The 17289-nt window shown below is 42.6% G+C and overlaps 1 protein-coding gene across 5 annotated transcripts in view; it reads left to right on the forward strand.

Annotated features, from left to right (window-relative positions):
* Window positions 1-17289, forward strand: part of OXNAD1 (oxidoreductase NAD binding domain containing 1) — a 49952-nt gene continuing 32663 nt past the window's right edge. For 2 of the 5 annotated variants that reach the window (XM_027872502.1, XM_027872505.1), the window contains exons 1-5: window positions 1-85; window positions 2015-2092; window positions 9653-9805; window positions 10079-10142; window positions 17085-17191. In XM_027872502.1, coding sequence (XP_027728303.1) covers window positions 9690-9805; window positions 10079-10142; window positions 17085-17191 — 287 coding nt within the window. In that variant the 5' untranslated portion in view covers window positions 1-85; window positions 2015-2092; window positions 9653-9689. The other 3 variants (XM_027872503.1, XM_027872507.1, XM_027872506.1) reach the window with 3 other exon arrangements.

Genomic DNA, 17289 nt, shown 5'->3' on the forward strand with positions numbered 1-17289 from the left:
CTCTGGGGAGGCGGAAGCGGGGCTGGCGGACACTTCAGGGAAGAACGTGGCCTTGACCCTTCTTCTGCCTCAGCTTCCACCAAACGTAAGTCCAGAGGCAGAGCCCGGGCTGAGGGGGCGCCTCGCGGGGTCCCTGGCGGCCGCGGGTCTTGGCGGCGCTGGACCTCACCCCAGCCGCCGAGCGGTAGTCTCCCGGGACAAAAACGCCTCCCTTGGGTCCCCGGCGACCCCGGAGGCGGAACCGATGACGTTGGGCTCGGGGTGTCTGTGCCCCTGACGCGAGCAGGAGCTCCGCACCTTGGGCGCCCCCGTGTCGTTCCTGGGACGGGAACATCCATCCCCGTATACCGCGTGTGTGCGCGCACACGCCTGGGCCTTTCATTCAGATTGGCGGGGACCCCAAGATTACCGCGGGGCCGCGGGGGTCCCCAGATTGTCGTGGGGCTGGGGGGACCCCCAGATTCCCGTGGGGCTGCGGGGGTCACTAGATCACTGAGGGACTCCCCAGGTTACCGTGGGGCTGCGGGGGTCGCTAGATCACTGAGGGGCTCCCCAGATTACCGTGGGGCAGCTCGACCTCGTGGTTACCTAGCTACTCTCGCAGCCTGTTTTACCGGAGCCCAGGGCTGACCTTTAACCCACATTAGCCGGCCTACCTTGGACTTCAGTCCTTCCAGCGTCCCAGGGGGCTGGAGGCTGTGCCACTTAAAGACCTAGTGTAGACATTAAGCCCAGGCTGTGACCACATCCCTAAAGTGGCATCCAGCTTGCTGTGAGCCCTTCCAGCAGGCCTGTTTTTAAAAGGCACTTGACTCAGAATTCTTTTTTTTTTTTTTTTTGGTGAGTCAATTGGGGTTAAGTGACTTGCCCAAGGTCACACAGCTAGTACGTGTCAAGTGTTGAGGTCATATTTGAACTCAGGTCCTCCTGACTTCAGGGCCGGTGCTCTATCCACTGCGCCACCTAGCTGCACCCCCAGAATTCTTGTATTACGATTTTGATCCTGTGAATGAGACCTAGATCCATGGGCTGGCCTGATTTCCCACGCTGCTTTCATTTCACCGTCCTTGGCTGTTGGCTCTCCCTTTCAGTGGCCAGCCGTGGTTCCTTTAGTAGTAAAACAAAACTTTAGCCAAACAGGACACAAAGTTTACCACCCCACCCAAAGCTTTCAGATTTTAGAGCTGTTCTGAAGGATAGTAGGATTTTTGTTCCTCGGAGGGAAAATAACCATATACTATAAAACAAAGTTAATTTTTGGATTTTGAGATAAGTAGCCTTTCCAATTAGCAAAAGGTCATTTAAATTTGTTGGAATATTAACATTTTCTTTGGTTGCAAAATGCTAAAATATTAAACTAGGGATTTTAACACTGCAACTGTGTATGAGCAAAAGTTCAACTCTTCATTTTGATAACCAAGAAAATGAAATAAAGCAAAACTATTTTAGAGCAAGTAGGCCATATGAGTAACAAAAATACTTTTTTGCGGGGGGGAGGGGGGTTGTCTATAAAGCCCAAGTGAGCTGTAGAGCATGGTCTAGTGGGAAAAACACAGAATTTGAAGTCAGAACACCTAGGTTCAAGCCCCTATTCCACCATGTCTTTGTGACATTGGGCAAATCACTTAACATCTTTGGGCCTCAGTTTTTACATCTGTAAAATGAGGAGGTTGAACAAAATGATCTCTTAAGATTCCTTGCTGCTTGAATTCTACAATCCATTTTTTGAAGCATTTATAGGAATCAGTAAAATAGTGCTAAACAATTCCAGGTTGTTGGTGGGAATTGGGTGTTACTTTGATTAATACCAGTTAATTCACTAATATAGATCTAGTGTGTCCTTATTATATACTTAGCATATACTTATGTTGCTTCAATGTCAGATGTCACTTGATATTTCAAACTTACTGGTATGTAAGTTTTGTTCTTACTCGGAAATTAGCATCTTTTTGATCAATTCATGAATACTCATTAAGTTAAAATCTCAGCAGTTAATTTTATAACTGTGGCATAGGGGATGGAGGGCTGGCCTTGAAGTCAGGAAGACCTGGGTTGAAGTCCTACATCTGACATATAAGCTGTAAGACCATGGGTAAGTAACTTCATCTCTCAATATCACTAGCCAGTAGTCTAAGACTGCATTTCAGAGTGGTTGCTCACTTGTATCAGTGATAGGTTGTTGTTGTTTGTCCTTCTTCTTGAAGAGGACATCAGGAAGGTGATGCCATGATTTGCAAGTAAGTTGGATTTAAGTGAGGAAGGACTGTGCAAAGTCACCAGCCTTACTTTCTCCTCTGGATCCATCTGGGTCCAGTGGCCAGATACAGATCAGGACAACTAGAGATGGCCCCAATCAGTGATAAGAGTTTTTTTACATTAGGAATGATTTAATCACTCGACCTAGTGAACCGCAATACAATTCCAGAGAACTCATGGCAGACCGTATTATCTACTTCCTGACAGAGAGGGGTGAACTTTACATACAGAAAACAACACATTTTCAGACACTGCCAATGTGGGAATATGTTTTGCTTGACTGTGCTTATTTGTTACAAGGATTTTGTTTTTTCTTTTTTTTTTTAAGTGGGGGAGGGAAAGAGGCACGTGTGAAGAAGAGGGAGATTGGGAATGGGGTTTCAAAAAAGGGGGGGAAGAAAAAAGGAAGAGAAGAGGGCAATTGAGGTATTTCTCCCCCCCACTTAATAGTATTTTTTTTCCAATTACATGTATAGTTTTCAACATTCACTTTTATAAGATTTTGAGTTCCAAATTTTTCTCCCTCCCCAAGACAACAAGCAATCTGATATAGGTTATACACGTACAATCATATTAATCATATTTCCATATTAGTCATGTTGGGAAAGAAGAATCAGAATAAAAGGGGAAAACCATGGGGAAGAAAAAAAAAAGTAGAAATAGTAGATGCCTTCCTTAAAGAACACAGAAGACAGCCAAAGAAATTCCAGAAGGAATCATAAGCGTGGAAAATTCGGTGTTAAATTTATTTTATCTTTAAAAGCTGTCCATAATAGAGATTGGCAGTAACACATGCAGTCTTCTTTTTTGTTCCCCTGCTATACAGAAATGTTTATTTGGTGTTCAGAATTGTTTCAGATCCCCGGTCTAGATTCCCTCCCCCCAGTAATTTTACTTATGATTTGTGGTGTTCCCATTTTCCTTTCATAGTAAACTGTAGTCATTTCCATTTACTTCTGTGTGTAAAACATTTCCCAGGTGCTGGAGGTACAAAAATGAAATAACCCCTGCTTCAAACGAGATTATGTTGTAATGAGAGGGCACAATATGTACACAACCGAACAGTAATTTGAGAAGGGAATGAGCACTCTTGATTAAGGTGATTCAGAGAATACATGAATGAAAAAGTATTAAGTGTTTGCTACATGGCGGACACTCAGAGATTCACATAGAAAGTATTAGACAGTCCCTGCTCACACTGATTGGTGAAGACACACATAGAAGTCTAGCTACAGCGTGGATGCCAAGGTCCAGAAATTCCAAGGGTTCAGCAATGCAGATGGCAGTTAAGATAGAGACAGGGTAGCTGGTAAGGCCTGAAGGGCCTTCGGAAGCAGTGGCAGGTATATGGCTTTCCATTTTACTGAATGGAATGGGTGGTGCCTGCCTCATCTAAGCCATATGAATAGTCAGGCAACTCAGATAGGTTCTGACTGGCTCTGGCCTGGCTGATGGAGAAAGAGAGGAAGGGTTCCCCCAGAGTGTGTGGGTGTGTGTGTGGAAATCTTCCTGAAGGTCAATCTTGAAGGAGTTCCTAGATAGCTCAGAACCTTTTAGGAAGACAAGGTCAGAGTTGGGGAGGCAGTGTATTTCTTGAATAAGGATTGTTTTAAAAAATCCTGGAGTGTGTAAATGGTACCATAATTTTAAACAAGGGCAGATATTCCAGTTTTCAAAAGAGGGAAGGGATAGCAGTCTGTGGACTATATAAGCTGATGAACTTGACTTCTATTCCTGGCCAAAAAAAAATTTAAATAAGCTTTTATTCTCATTCCCCTCCAGCCTTGCTGCCAATTGAAAATCTTGGCAGGACTCTAAAACACATGAACAGGTCTTTCTGGACTAACCTAATTTACTTTTTTGACAAGATTTCTTAATCTGTTACATAAGAGAAATGGTGTGGATACGGTTTATCTAGATTTTACCAGAGCATCTGATAAAATTTCTCCTGCCTTTCTTGTGGACAAGGTGGAGAAATGGACGTTAGACAGCAGGTGCCTTCAGGCTTGGTGAAGGACCACAGACCCCAAGAGCTGATCACGCCCTTACTGGCTGGTGATTTTGGACGGAGGTCTCTTGTGGACTGACCCAAGCAATGGGTCTGTCCTTTGTCATGTTCATATATGACTTGGATAAAGGTACATTTGCTTACATTTGTGGATGGCACAAACCTGAAAGGGATAGCTGATAAATTGTATGACAGAGTAAGGCCCCACCAAAGTCTCAGTAATCTCAGCATTGGGCCAGGTTTACCGTAATGGAAAGAAGGTAGAGTTTGGAACCAGAGGACCTTGTTTCAAACCCCTCATCTGCCATTGTATTACTTGAGTTGGCCTTAAGGATGCTGCTTTGCCAGTCAGCCTCAATTCCTTTGTGAAATGGGGGAGATCGTTGGATCATAGATTTAGAACTGGAAGGAATGTTAGAGAACATCATTCCAACCGCTTTGTTTACATCTGAGGAAACTGAGGCACAGAGAGGTTAAGCAACTTACTGCACAGCCTTCCCTGCCAGCTAGAGGAGAGACTAGAAACCAGCAGCCCAGGTCCAACCTCCTCATTCTACAGGTGAGGAAACTGAGGCCCAAGAAGTGAAGTGCCTTGCTCCAAGTCTCACAAATGGCCAGCGTCAAGAGGTGGGATTCGGACCTAAGTTCTTCAGCACCGGAGCCACTCTGGCCACTGAATCTGGGCTCACGCTTTGTTTGTCTTTTAATGGTACTTTAAGGTTTACAAAGTCCTTTATTGCGTCATTTTATCATCATAACAACCCTGGGAAGCAGCTGATTTTCTTATGCCCATTTTAAAGATGTCGTAACTGAAGCAGACAGTTAAATGCCTTGCCCAGGGTCACATAGCTGGTAAACAGCTGAGGTAAATAAATTAAATAATTAAAATTAATTATAAGGTGGTTGATGAGAGAGCAGATATATGCAGCGAGCATCCTGTTAAATGAACAAAATGATCATTTTTTCACATTTCTGAAAAGTTTGAGGTTCATTGCACATCTGTAGTGTGCTAAGCATTGGTGTGAACATATAAAAACATGATACCCAAAGACTCTGTGTGTTAATAGAAATTTCATATTCTAAACAATTGAATAGAAGCTTTGGAAAACTAAGCTTAAGAAAATAAAGCTATCTAACTTCCAAAAATGCAAACAATTTGGTAAACCCTTTGATTTCCCAGTAGATGGTGCTGTGGTTAATAAGCATTGTAACAAAACAACAGTTTTAGAATAAAAAAACAAAGTAGCTTTAAAAAGTGAACATTTCTTTGTTTCCCCTTCAGTTGAGTAGAATATTCAACAGCTTAATCACCACATGATGTTCCATTGTACAGATAATTAATTTCAGTAACAATTAGTTAAAATATTGAGTGTTTTAACTATTTGCATAGTAGTTCTCTCATCATGGCAGTTGGTTTAAAACAGAAACAAAAATTCAGTTAGCCTAACTTTTTGTCTCCTGACATGGACTCTAGGAAATGAATGGAGTGAAGAGAATTCAGGGAAGAGAAAATGAGAGAAACAAAGCAAAAGCATGGGAGAAGGGATGTGTGCGGCGAAGACTAGGAGAAAGGAGAGGTGGATTACAGCAAACTCTTGCCTCCTAATTATAATGAGATTTATCATTACAGTGTTAGTGGGGGAACATTTTTTTTTTAAAATAGGGTGTTCTTCCTAGTTTTCTTCCCTACATGGAAACAGTTTGGGATGGAGAAAGATGTAGTTATCCTTCCACATCATGGCAGCCCCATGATTTAGAAAATCTGCGTAAAATTTTTTTGGCTTTCCCTTCATACCAAAGAAAAAGTCTAAATTTTTTCGTTTTCTTTTATGGGTTTTTTATTTTTTATTGTAAAATTTGCGTTGATATTATACAATCCTGGAATATATTTTATGCTTTCTGAGTTTCTCAACTTTTTCTATGTTGTCTGCAGCTTCTACAAACCCCCCCCCCTCCAATTCCCGTTTAACTTCTTATGCTGACCCTCAGTGTATCAAAACCGCATTGAGGAAAGTTGTGATGTGGAAGGGGTAACTGTAGAAGGATAGAGAGAGAGATAGACTGATTAGTGAGTGTGTGTGTGCCTCCATGTGCATACACATACACATACATACGTAATAAAATCAGGAGAGGGAAGGGATTTTACTGGTGTGGAAAGCTCTGCCAGTGAAGGTTGGTGTTTCCAACTTAACAGTCACAGCCGGTGTGTTTCAGTGGCAAGACACCCAGTTCTTTTGGTTCCAAGGCAATCCTTCCATCAGCAGTGTTCCTCTTAAGAGTTCTGTAAGTTCTTCTCACTGTGCATTTTACCGCTCTTCCTCCTGGTCAGTTCTGGGTTTATTTTAGGGTCATTTTCTCATTGGCTCCATTGGCCTGGCCAAAATCTACGGACTGATGCCCTAAGTAATTGCCCACTCTCCTGCATGCCCTACTTTGTCTCTCTGGTGCCAAGCTAACCCTGCTGTGGTTAGAACCTGGAGTTTGGAAGCCTGGATTTAAATCTCACCCCAACATGAACTGTGACCACAGCTAGGTCCCTCTGAGAGCCTTAGATATTCCATGTCGGTAAACTAGAGAAGGTCATATTTGCATTATTTGCTTTTGGTGAGGATAACAAGGCCTTCCATGGTTGTTAAGGCATTAAAGAGTGTTATTGTCCATTTAGCTTTTTAAACTAAAGTAAGAGGCCTTTCTTACATCCTGCAGCCTCTACTGCCTTCCCCATCTGTATCCTGTGTACTCCTTTTTACATATCTGTGGCTTCCCTTATCAAGTGGAAACTCTTTGAGGGCAGGACTCTTTTGGCTCTTTCTGCGTAAGCCCAGCACTTAGCAGTGTCCGGTACATAGTCAGTGCTTAATAATTGCCTGTTGATTGAGTGACTTTTTTTTTTCCCAGGTGTGGATTGTTAGGTCAGTATCTTTTGAAGAGGATCACAAAATAATAAATTTGTAGTTGGAGAGGGACTTAGATTTTATCTAGTCCATCCACTCATTTTACTGATGGGGAAACTGAGGCTGAAAGGTTGTTACATGCCTCCCATGGGTAGTAAATGGCAGGAATTTGAACCCGGATCCTGAGTGTAAATCTCACTGGATCCTCATCTTGTGGGTCCTTATTGAAATTCAAGCATTTAAAGTTTTAAAATCTCCTAGATTTAAAAATGAATTTGAACCCATTTCTTTCGTGTAAATGCTGGGTCTTTTTTTGTTTCTGGCTTTTTAATCTTGAAAGGTGAAAAGTAACCCCATATTTTCATAATTTGCTAAAAGAAGGAATATGTTTCTTAATTATTTCACATATTAACATTAACATCAGTCACAAGAAGCAGATTCTTGTGTCTAAAAACATATTTTCAACGTAGGTGACTATTTTCTCACAAGATTATAATTGAACAAGCAAAATGTATGACGTGGGAATGTAAATGTTCACCCAGTATGCACATTTTTATTAATAGTGAGCCCAGTACATTGATTTTATATTCTCCCAGAAAGTTAAACTGACTTTCTGAAAAGCTTTTAAAGACGTTTCTGGAGGACCTAGAATGGGCATTTCATTCATTCTTTGGGTTACCTGAGGCAAAGACGGCAGGTGGTTCCCATTCAATCTTAGGCAGAGAGAGATTTGGGGCTCCTCAAAAGGCCCTGTACCCCTGTGTCCCCTGCTCCCTAGACTAGAGCGTCCTCTGCTTTAGAAAAAGACTTGGCAAAGGGTCGAGGATTGAGGAAGCTGCCTGATGTTTTCATGCCAGGAACTTGCACCTTTGTACAGTATTGGGATAGGGCTTGGAAGAAAAAACCCTAAAATAAACTTTCCCTGCAAGTTTTTGCAAAGGAAACCACCCTGACTCTGGAATTAGAGCACCTGGGTTCAGATCCTCCCCCTGCCACTTACTCTGTGAGCTTGGGCAAGTCTCTTTACTTTGGGAGTCTGAGGTGGTGCCTGAGGGCCCTTCCCTTTGGACCCTAGGACGCTAGGTTCATGTGCATCACAGATCCTCAGATTCAGAGAATGGAATAGGTCTGCAGTTATTCTCCAGCTGCCTCATAGACATCTCCAACTGGATGTCCTGCAGACTCCTCAAACTCTGTCTGAAACTGAACTCGTCTTTCCCTCTTCTGAATTTTCCTCTTATTCTTAAGGGTACCCCTCTCCTGACCTGGAAGTCCTCACTCTGTCACCCCCACCCCATCATCCAGGCTGTTGCCACGGCCCCTTGGTTTCACCTCCGCAGCATTTCTCAAATACTCCCCTTCTCTCCTCTGACACTGCCCCCCCAGCCCAGGCCCTCCCCCAGCGCCTCATATCTGAACATTGCGGTCGCTGTTGGGGTGGGGGTGGGGGGAGGGCTGGCTGCCTCGAGTAGCTAGCTCCCCCACTAGCCATCCTCCACACGGCTGACGGATTTATTCTGACATTCCAGTGCTCCTTAGTGCATCAAGGGCAGGCTCTGAATTCTTCTGTTGACTTGACAAGTCCTTCGTCATTTGGGTAATTTGGCCTCTCTCTAGCTCCCCAGCCTCATTGCAGGTCCCCCCTCTCCTGCCTCTGCACATTCATCCTGTCCATCTCTCATACCTCTGGTGTGTCCTCCCTTCTCCCCCCACTCCCCACCTCATCGGATCTTTCCCTTGTTTCAAAATGCAACTGGAGCATCACTTTGTGCAGGAAGCCTTTCTTTATCCTCCTGTCTGAGGCAGCTAGTGGTCACAGTGAATAGAATGTCTTGTTTGGGGTCAGGAAGACCAGACAAACAGTAACTTTGGTACGCTGGGCAAGTCCCTTAATCTCTTTCAGCCTCAGTTTCCTTATCTGTCAAGTGAAGATAGTACCTCCATTACAGGGTTGCTGTGAGAACAAAATCATACCTGTAAAGTGCTTTCCAAACCTTAAATCCTAAAAATGTTAGCTATTACTGTTATATGTTGAATCTCCCAAAGAATAGAAATTCTTCCAGAGCAGGGATTGTTTTGGATCTTTTGTCTTTGTCTCTGTGTTGCCAAGCTCAGTACCTGGCATGTAGTAGGGAACTCATACATGCTTGTTAATTAACTAACAGAGGTTCTTAACCTTTTTATGTGTCCTGGACCCCTCCCTCTGAAGTCAGGTGGAGCCTATCCGCCCCTTTATATTGTTTTTAAATCCATAAAATAAAGCATATAGGATTACGAAGGAATATCCAAATATAGTTATCTACGTTTGTTTAACTTCCTAGACCTGAGGCCATGAACCCCTGCTAAACTTTCATAGGGATGAATGTCAAAGAAGCTCTCATTTCTATTGTTATTAATAATAATGATATTATATATCATATTATAATAATAACTAGGGCTGACTGCCAGAAGAATAACCTGCCTTTGCCTCCTTTCCTCTTTTTATAAAATTTAGGCTTTCAGGAGTGTTCTAGCCTCTGCCCTATTGGACCATGGCTCGTGCTTTTGTCACGTCCCCCTTGTTGAGAGGCTCTGCTGGAATGTTCTGCCCTCAGGCTGCATTGTCACCACCGAGGCCCAAAGGCTTGCGTCACTTCACCGGTAGCTGGTATGTCCTGTGTGCTCTGTGACATTGGAGGCTGGGGAAACTTCACTGGGCCCCGTAGGCTTCTCGGCTTTTCCACATCAGTTGCCCTTAGGGTACGGTGAACTGAAGATAACTTACTTGTACATTGCTCTTCAGGCTTATTGGTTATTTCTTAAGATTCTGCCTGCTCGCTGGCGTCTTTCAGATTTGCTTTACTGTGCATGTTAACGTGAGTCATTGCTTCTCTAAAGGGCAGGCATAGTAAACTTCTGGTTTTGCTCTTTATTAAACTAGCATAATGAAATCCCAGAAGAAGAGTGATCACTTGGAGAAGACAGAAGAAATCTTTCGAGAAAAGGTCAGTACGTTTATGTTGTGCTGTGATTATTCTGTCTTCTTACCCAGGGCAGTATGGGGAAATCCCACATGATGCTAACTTGCCTTTTCTGGATAAGTCTGCATAATGATAACTCACATTGAGGTAGCTCTTTGATTTACAGAGCACTTCCCTTGGAACAGTCTTGTGAAGAAGTGGAAGAGAACAAGTATTATTGCCTTTGGTTTACAGATAAGGAAACGGGGCTCAGAGACAGTTCTGTTGACCCAGAGCCGCGAGGGAGCCCAGGCTGGCAGTCCTGCTTCCCACATTTTGTGGATGAGGGATTTGACCAGGTCACACAGGGAGGCAGCATTGAGAGCTTGGTCCTTTTACATGCCACATGCTGCCCAAAGAGCTCATTCTCCTTATGGGTGCGGGTGACAGGTGCTTGCTAACTTCGTCCAGAGTCAGGGTGGTGCGGTGAGATGGCCCTTCTCCAGGGGGTAGCATATTAGATATGAACTGTCGTCGGGGGGTAGGGATGAGCTCATGTAGAGTTAGAATCTTAAATGACAGGACTTTTTACAAGCCTTTGCCTTAAAATCCTTGTTCTCCCTCCTGCTGTAGAACAACTTCTCATTCCAGCATGTGAGAAAGCAAAGCAGAAGATCTTTTTCCTTGTCCCAAGCGCAGAATTTCCACCATATTCAGACAGACCCCTAGAAAGCTTTTCTGCTCCATGAAGGAGTTTCATGGCATGGGAAGGACACTCACCCTTTCCCTCTGTGAGTAGCCCCCTTTTCATTGAATATCTGAAAATGAATGTTTGATCTGGTTAACGGTTTTCCATGAGTTGTGGTTTTCTACTGTCCATACTGCTAAACAGTGTTAATATTTTAAATAAATTTTTCATTAGTTTTTTTAAAGCCTACAAATATCACATGCTAAATTTTGTTATTCTATGTAATGAGGCTACACTTAGGGGAAAAAAACAACAGACACTAGTAGTAAGGAAGATGTCATGATCCCCCGCTCATCCCCACTCACATGTATGTAGTGCTCTGTGCTTGCCAGACTATTTTCCTCACTTCCTGGCCCTAAGTCCAGTGCTCTTTCCATTGCCTGACGCCATCATTTACTAAAGAACTTGTATATCTGTGGAAGTCATCGGGGGAGGGGGAGGGGGAGTGGGGAGACTCCTGAATTGCCACTTTGCGTTGGTAGAGGGAGCATGTTCACCAGGGACCTCGTCCACTGATGAAATCATAGGTCCAGCCCAAATCATCCAATGAACAGGACTGTGGAAAGAAATCTGGAGACTCTTGTAAGTATAGAGTGGGGAAGGATTGTAGAAATCTTCTTTCTAACCTGCCCTCTACACTATACTTCGCCCCCACTTTTCATATGAGAAAACTGAGACCCAGGCCCTGAAGGAGTAACTCCCCAGATCATCCAGTGATGAAAGCAAGGCTGTCAGGCCTCTTGGCTGCAATGCCCTCTTCACCATGCCCTGTGTCAGGTCTCCAGCTGCTGCTTCTTTCTGAAAAGAGGGCATTTTGGAAGGGGATATCACTTTTCAATCTAATTCTACTCTTAGAAAGTTGCTTTGGGACTAAAATGTATGTGTTTTGGATTAGCCTTGAGCCAGAGTTTTCTTGGGAAATTTGAATTACGTTAGCTCAGCTACTCCAGATTCATATGGCATGGGAACATACACCTTTCATGCTGGGTTTTTAAAAATCTGTTTTTAAAAAATCTGTAAAGTATTTTTGTCTTGTTCAGCCTAAAATTGCTGAATCAGTAAAGCTGAGATTTGTTAGCTCTCTTTGAAGGATGACAACCATGCTAATTATGAAGCAAATTAGTTTAATGTGATAGCATGAAGTTTTTTTGTTTTAATACATGTTTTGAGTTACACTTTTTTCTTTTAAAACTGGTCCAATTAGAATATTCAATGAACATTTTTAAAGTTGAAAAAGGCCTCTTAGCTGTGCTGTTAATTAGGTGGTTGGGTTTTGGGGGGGAGGGGGCTCGGGGTTTAAGCTATATCTCAAGCTTAAAGAAAGTTAATGCAGACTCATTGTATCCAGAAGTCAGGACATTATAAGATTACGTTTCCTCACCCAAGGCCGTCTTAAGAAAAGTTGGCCTGGCTGAAAGCTGAGTCTTTCAGCACTCTTCTACCAATGTTCCAGAAAGGCCTGCTATGTATAGAGCACACAGTGTGCCAGGGCAACGTAAAAGTTTAGCTAAAATGTAATCCCTGTCCTCATGGAGCTTAGATTGTAGTAGAATGATATGTGCTAGGATGTCAGTCGTTATAATTCAAAGTTAGATTTTCTCCTTACATCAGAGAAGGTGCAGCAGAGTTAGTTAGGACCAGGGGCCAGGCTAGAAAGTCTTTCAGAGCCAGCTCATTAAGAGCTGTGTCCACGCACACTGTAAAGGTCAGTCTGGAGACTGTCACGTGAAGGTTACGTGGGCTTGGGGTAGCTTCCTGGGCTGCATCACAATGAAAACATTCCAAGATGGAACCATGGAAAGAAAAGCTCTTTGCTCAGAGATTTGTTTAAAAATGCATATTTAATGTGTATTTTAGGACATTGATTTATATTCAGATATATACAGATATTTCTATTTGTTCAAGGTATCTAAAGTATATGGTTTTATAGGAAAGTAGAGCTTTGGAGTTAACATTTGCTTGCTTATGTTTTCAAACTTAAAGTATTTTTTGTAGTCCAAATAACAGAAAGGTTGTGATAACCTTAAATATCTCAAGGCAATAATGAACTAAAGGGAGGAAATGAAATATTCTCATGAATTAAAAATTATCTAAGCAAGAATAATATTCCACTGGGAGATTAGGCAAAGTTCTTAGCAGAAAAGGGGCCAGAGGAAGCACTCTGTATCCTGAAGAAATTCGTGGTTTGTTGGGGTGGGAGGGTCCAGTCAAGATCTTCTAGTGTAGGCCCATCACTTAACAGGGGAGGCTCCAACACGGTGTTAGTGATGAGCCCCAAATCACGGGGCACTTGTCGCTATCTGAGGGTCACATGCAAAAGAAACCTTAATTTGTAAAGCAGGTTGGATGTTTAGGGATTGGACAAGAGACTAGAAAAATTGTCTGAAAGTCCATATTAAGTGTGGTTATCTCATCTTACAGCAAAGATGGAAAAAAAATAATCATTATAAAACCTAGGCTACAAAGCTTAGGGAATTCGTGTTTGAATGTCAGATTTTCTGTTCAGCTCTGATCTTTTCATCAGGACTGCTTGAAAGTCCTCTGTTTCACTAAATGTCCATTTTTTCCTCTGAAGAATTATACTGTTTTGCTCTTATGTGTGTACCAAGACCCATTTCCTGGTCAGTCTCACATCAATAGTAACTTCAAAACTGTCTGTGTAAAACTTCTTTAATCAGTAGAATTGTATTTTTTTCAATGCTGATATTGTTAAAGCTTTAAAAATATATCTACAAGTATGTGTGTGTGTTTGTTTGTATGTATGTGTGTATGTATGTAAACTAACATAAATTGGCAAAGTCATTGTTTTAGAGGACGTTAGAAGTGTTTAAATGTTATTTCATGGAGAAATTCCTTTCCTGCCTTGTGTTTTAAATTACAGCATGGCTGGTTAAAGCCTCAGTTTCTAAATCTTTTGATCATTAAGCATGAAAGTAAGCACAGACAACAAAATTGGAGTTGTTTCTGTCATCAAAAATGTTTGCTTTGCCAAACAAAATAAAGAAACAACAGCATATAAGAAGGTGGTAGACCACAGAGCATTTTAGAAAAAATTGGAAAAGAGTTCCCTGTATTTACTTGCTTAATGATTAGAAGAAACATGGGCATGCAGATCATGTGCAGGTAGACGGTGCCTTCAGGAGCATTATCACGCCCAGTCCTGGATTCTGGTTGTGTGTCAGCAGGAGGCCTTTGCCTTGGCGGTCAGTGTCCAGTGGAGCGTTTCCCAGCTCTTCATTGCTCAGTCTCATGTTCTGACCTAGAACATTAGGCCAAAGGGTACAGTGAAGTCATGTGATCTGTGGAGAATGTTTTGGTTATTCCTAGTTCCCACAATCAAATGAAAAGTTGATAATTGCATAATACTTATATAACCTTTTCTACAAAATCACTGTAGTACGTATTTAGACATTAGCAAAATACTATTTCGTTTCAAAGGGTTCTTATGAATTTTAGAGAATTTGAACACTTAATTTTTATTTGTATATGTCGAGGTTTTCTTTTGTACCATGGACTATACTTTCATTTTCCCTGCTACCCAAGTTCCTGTGCTATGTAGGCTTATAATTTCTTATCTTTAGATTTTGAAATAATGTTGACGGATGGAAGTTAAGCATTTTAAAATGAAGTAATGCATCTGCCAGGTATATTCTTTAAAGGTTACTGTTACTGAAAATTAGTAGTATTGATATTAATAAAGTAAGCATTTTCTTCCTGGGAGAGAAATTACATTATGGAAGTTCCTGTGATGCTTTTCATTTGCTGGCATTGTATTTAGATTTTAAAAAATCAAAAATGTTGGAAATAAGAAAAAAGTCCTGTTCCTCAGAATAATAACTGAGACAAAGTGTTTCTCCCCCTTCCTATTCCCAAATTGTCAGATATTCATAATAACCCAATTTTCTTTAATCTTAAAAAAAATGAGGGAAACCTTCCACTTTTGCTACTTCCTTTTATTCTAGGAACTAATTTTCAAGTTATCTTTACTGAAGTTTTCATTCAACATATATACGTCAGTCACTTCCTTTCTATAAAGCACTGTATAGGATTTATTGGTGAGCATAGAGATAAGTAGAGTATATATAGCCCTTCCTCATACAACTTATAATCTAGTAAGATAGTGAGGGAAAAAGTAATAAATGTGTGTTAAATGCCTATTATGCACCAGGCACTGTGCTAAGTACTTTACAAATATCATCTCATTTGATCCTCAACAACTCTGGGAGGTACATGCTATTATTCTCCTCATTTTGCAGTTGAGGAAACTAAGGCCAAAAGAGGTTAAGTGATTTGCCAAGGGTCACACAGCCAGGCAGTGTCTGAGGCTGGATTTGAACTTGGGTCTTCCTGACCTGACCCAGAGCTCTGTGCACTCTGCCACCAGCAAGTTGATACTGCAGATTTTAAATTGCTATGTCATTATCCGAGTGGGATTTTAAGCAAATTAATCTTGTGAATTAGGTAAGGCAGAAATTGGCGGCATAGATAAAGAGCTAGTAAGATTTGTTAATAATAATGGTAAGATTTGGTAATAAACCCAGTTAGGGTGGGAACAGTCAGAATGGAAAAGGAGGAATCTCCAAGTCTGCAGCAGCTTGGCTTTAAGGAGTGAAGGAGAGGGTAGTCAAAGACAGCTTTGATGCTTTGGGCATGGGCGACTAGGCCGGGTGGTTCGTTGGGTGAAGTTTCAAGTTCCAGAAACACACAGGAGTGGAAAAGACCAGCAGGTGATTGGGAATTTGGAACTGGAGGTCCGTTGAAAGGTCAAGGTGTAGAAGGGAGTCTTGGGAGTAACTAGATGAAGTCACATCGGGAGAGAAGAGGGCCAAAAACCAGAGTCTGAAGTGATGCCCACATTAAAGGGGCCACCGAAATGAGATGCCCACATGAAGGGGCTAGGAGGAAGCGCCAGAGGAAAACTTCCCACAACACGCACTCTTCTGTTAGCCCAGGAGAGAGTAAGTGTCAAGAAGCCTTGAGTATCCGCCCCCAGTGTGAAATGCTTGGGAGGTCAAGATGGATAGAGCCAATTCTATCATGGAGACACAAAGGAGGAGGAGGGTGGGGGCAGGGAGTATGGGACAAGGGTAAAGCTGCTTTGTGAGTCACAGGTTCTTTGGGCCGCTATTGGTGATTGTAGGGCAGAATGTCAAATTGCTCACTTAAAAGTGATTTTTGGAACACGGTTTGTAAGTTAGGAACTGTCTGTGCCTGCATGAGGGTACCATTGGTCTAGGTTGACTGTAGAAATGGACTTTAATAGCCTGAATGATTTTATATCCCTCCAGTAAGCGAATAGTTCGTTCTTCATAGTATGAGCAAGGTGCACATGTTGAGAAGGGAAGGGGCGGTTGGGCCAGGGAAGCATGAACAGATGAATACTTTGGGGCAACGTTAGGCGGTCATCCAACATTTCAAGGCTTATCACTTGACTAGGCTTGTTTGGCCTGGCCTCAGTGGGCAGAGCCAGAAGTAATGGGTAAAAACCGCAGAGAAGCATTTGGGCTCCACGTGAAGCAAAGCTTCCTAACAAGAAGGGCCGGCCCAGAGGGGATAGGCTGTCCTGGGAGGGCGGGAGGCCCCTCATTGGAGATGGCTGAGGAGCTGTCTCAGTGCTGAAGTTTGGAATAAGGTCTCCTTCCCCTGTTCTAGGGACAAAACCGAATGATTTAAACTTTACCTGTACCTCCTGGCCACCTTTTGCTGGAAGTATTGATGAGGGCAGAGAACAGTTCAATCCAATAAGCATTTATGGAGCGCCTGCTGTGTGCCAGACGCTGTGCTTGCTGCCCGGGATATGATGAGATGGATGGCAGGAAGCTGAAAAAGAGATATGCAGGACTGATTAGTGCCTCCTTGACCCGTAGCACCCTGTTAGACCATTTAGGGTCTCTGTGTAAGCGCTAGGATTGACAAAATAATTCTCAGGTGTCCAACATACGTGAGTTAGAATTTAAAGGTTGAGTGGTTATTGGGTGTTAGGAGGGCGAGGCCTGATCTCAAAGTCAGATTAAGCTGGTCTGATAGTTTGCCTCCCCAAAGGCTTTCTGAATTTCCTTTGTAGACAGATTGTATGATCACCTTTCTTTGGTTTTGCTTCTGTAGAATTACCTGTGAGAAGCAGCACCACGGATTTGCTAAATTGACGTCCTGTGTGGCACTCTGCCCTGCAGTTTCTGGGAAGTTTTGTGTGTGGTTTGTAAATAGCACAAAATCATGGTGCATTTTTCCTGCTTTAGGTTGTGACTTCTGCTAAAGTATGTGGGATTACTGATGAATCACCGACTGTCCGCAGGCTCCGTTTCCTGATCGCCGAAAAAAGTTTTACTTTCAAAGCTGGCCAGTGGTGAGTCGTTTTTACTTTCTTCATGTGGTACGTGGAGGGGCAGATTCCGTCATTGCTCCTGCATTTCATCCTTTTTGTGGGGAAAGGGAATCCAGATC

This window comes from Vombatus ursinus, unplaced genomic scaffold, assembly GCF_900497805.2.
Source record: "Vombatus ursinus unplaced genomic scaffold, bare-nosed wombat genome assembly UNPS02014799.1, whole genome shotgun sequence".
Lineage (NCBI taxonomy): Eukaryota > Metazoa > Chordata > Mammalia > Diprotodontia > Vombatidae > Vombatus > Vombatus ursinus.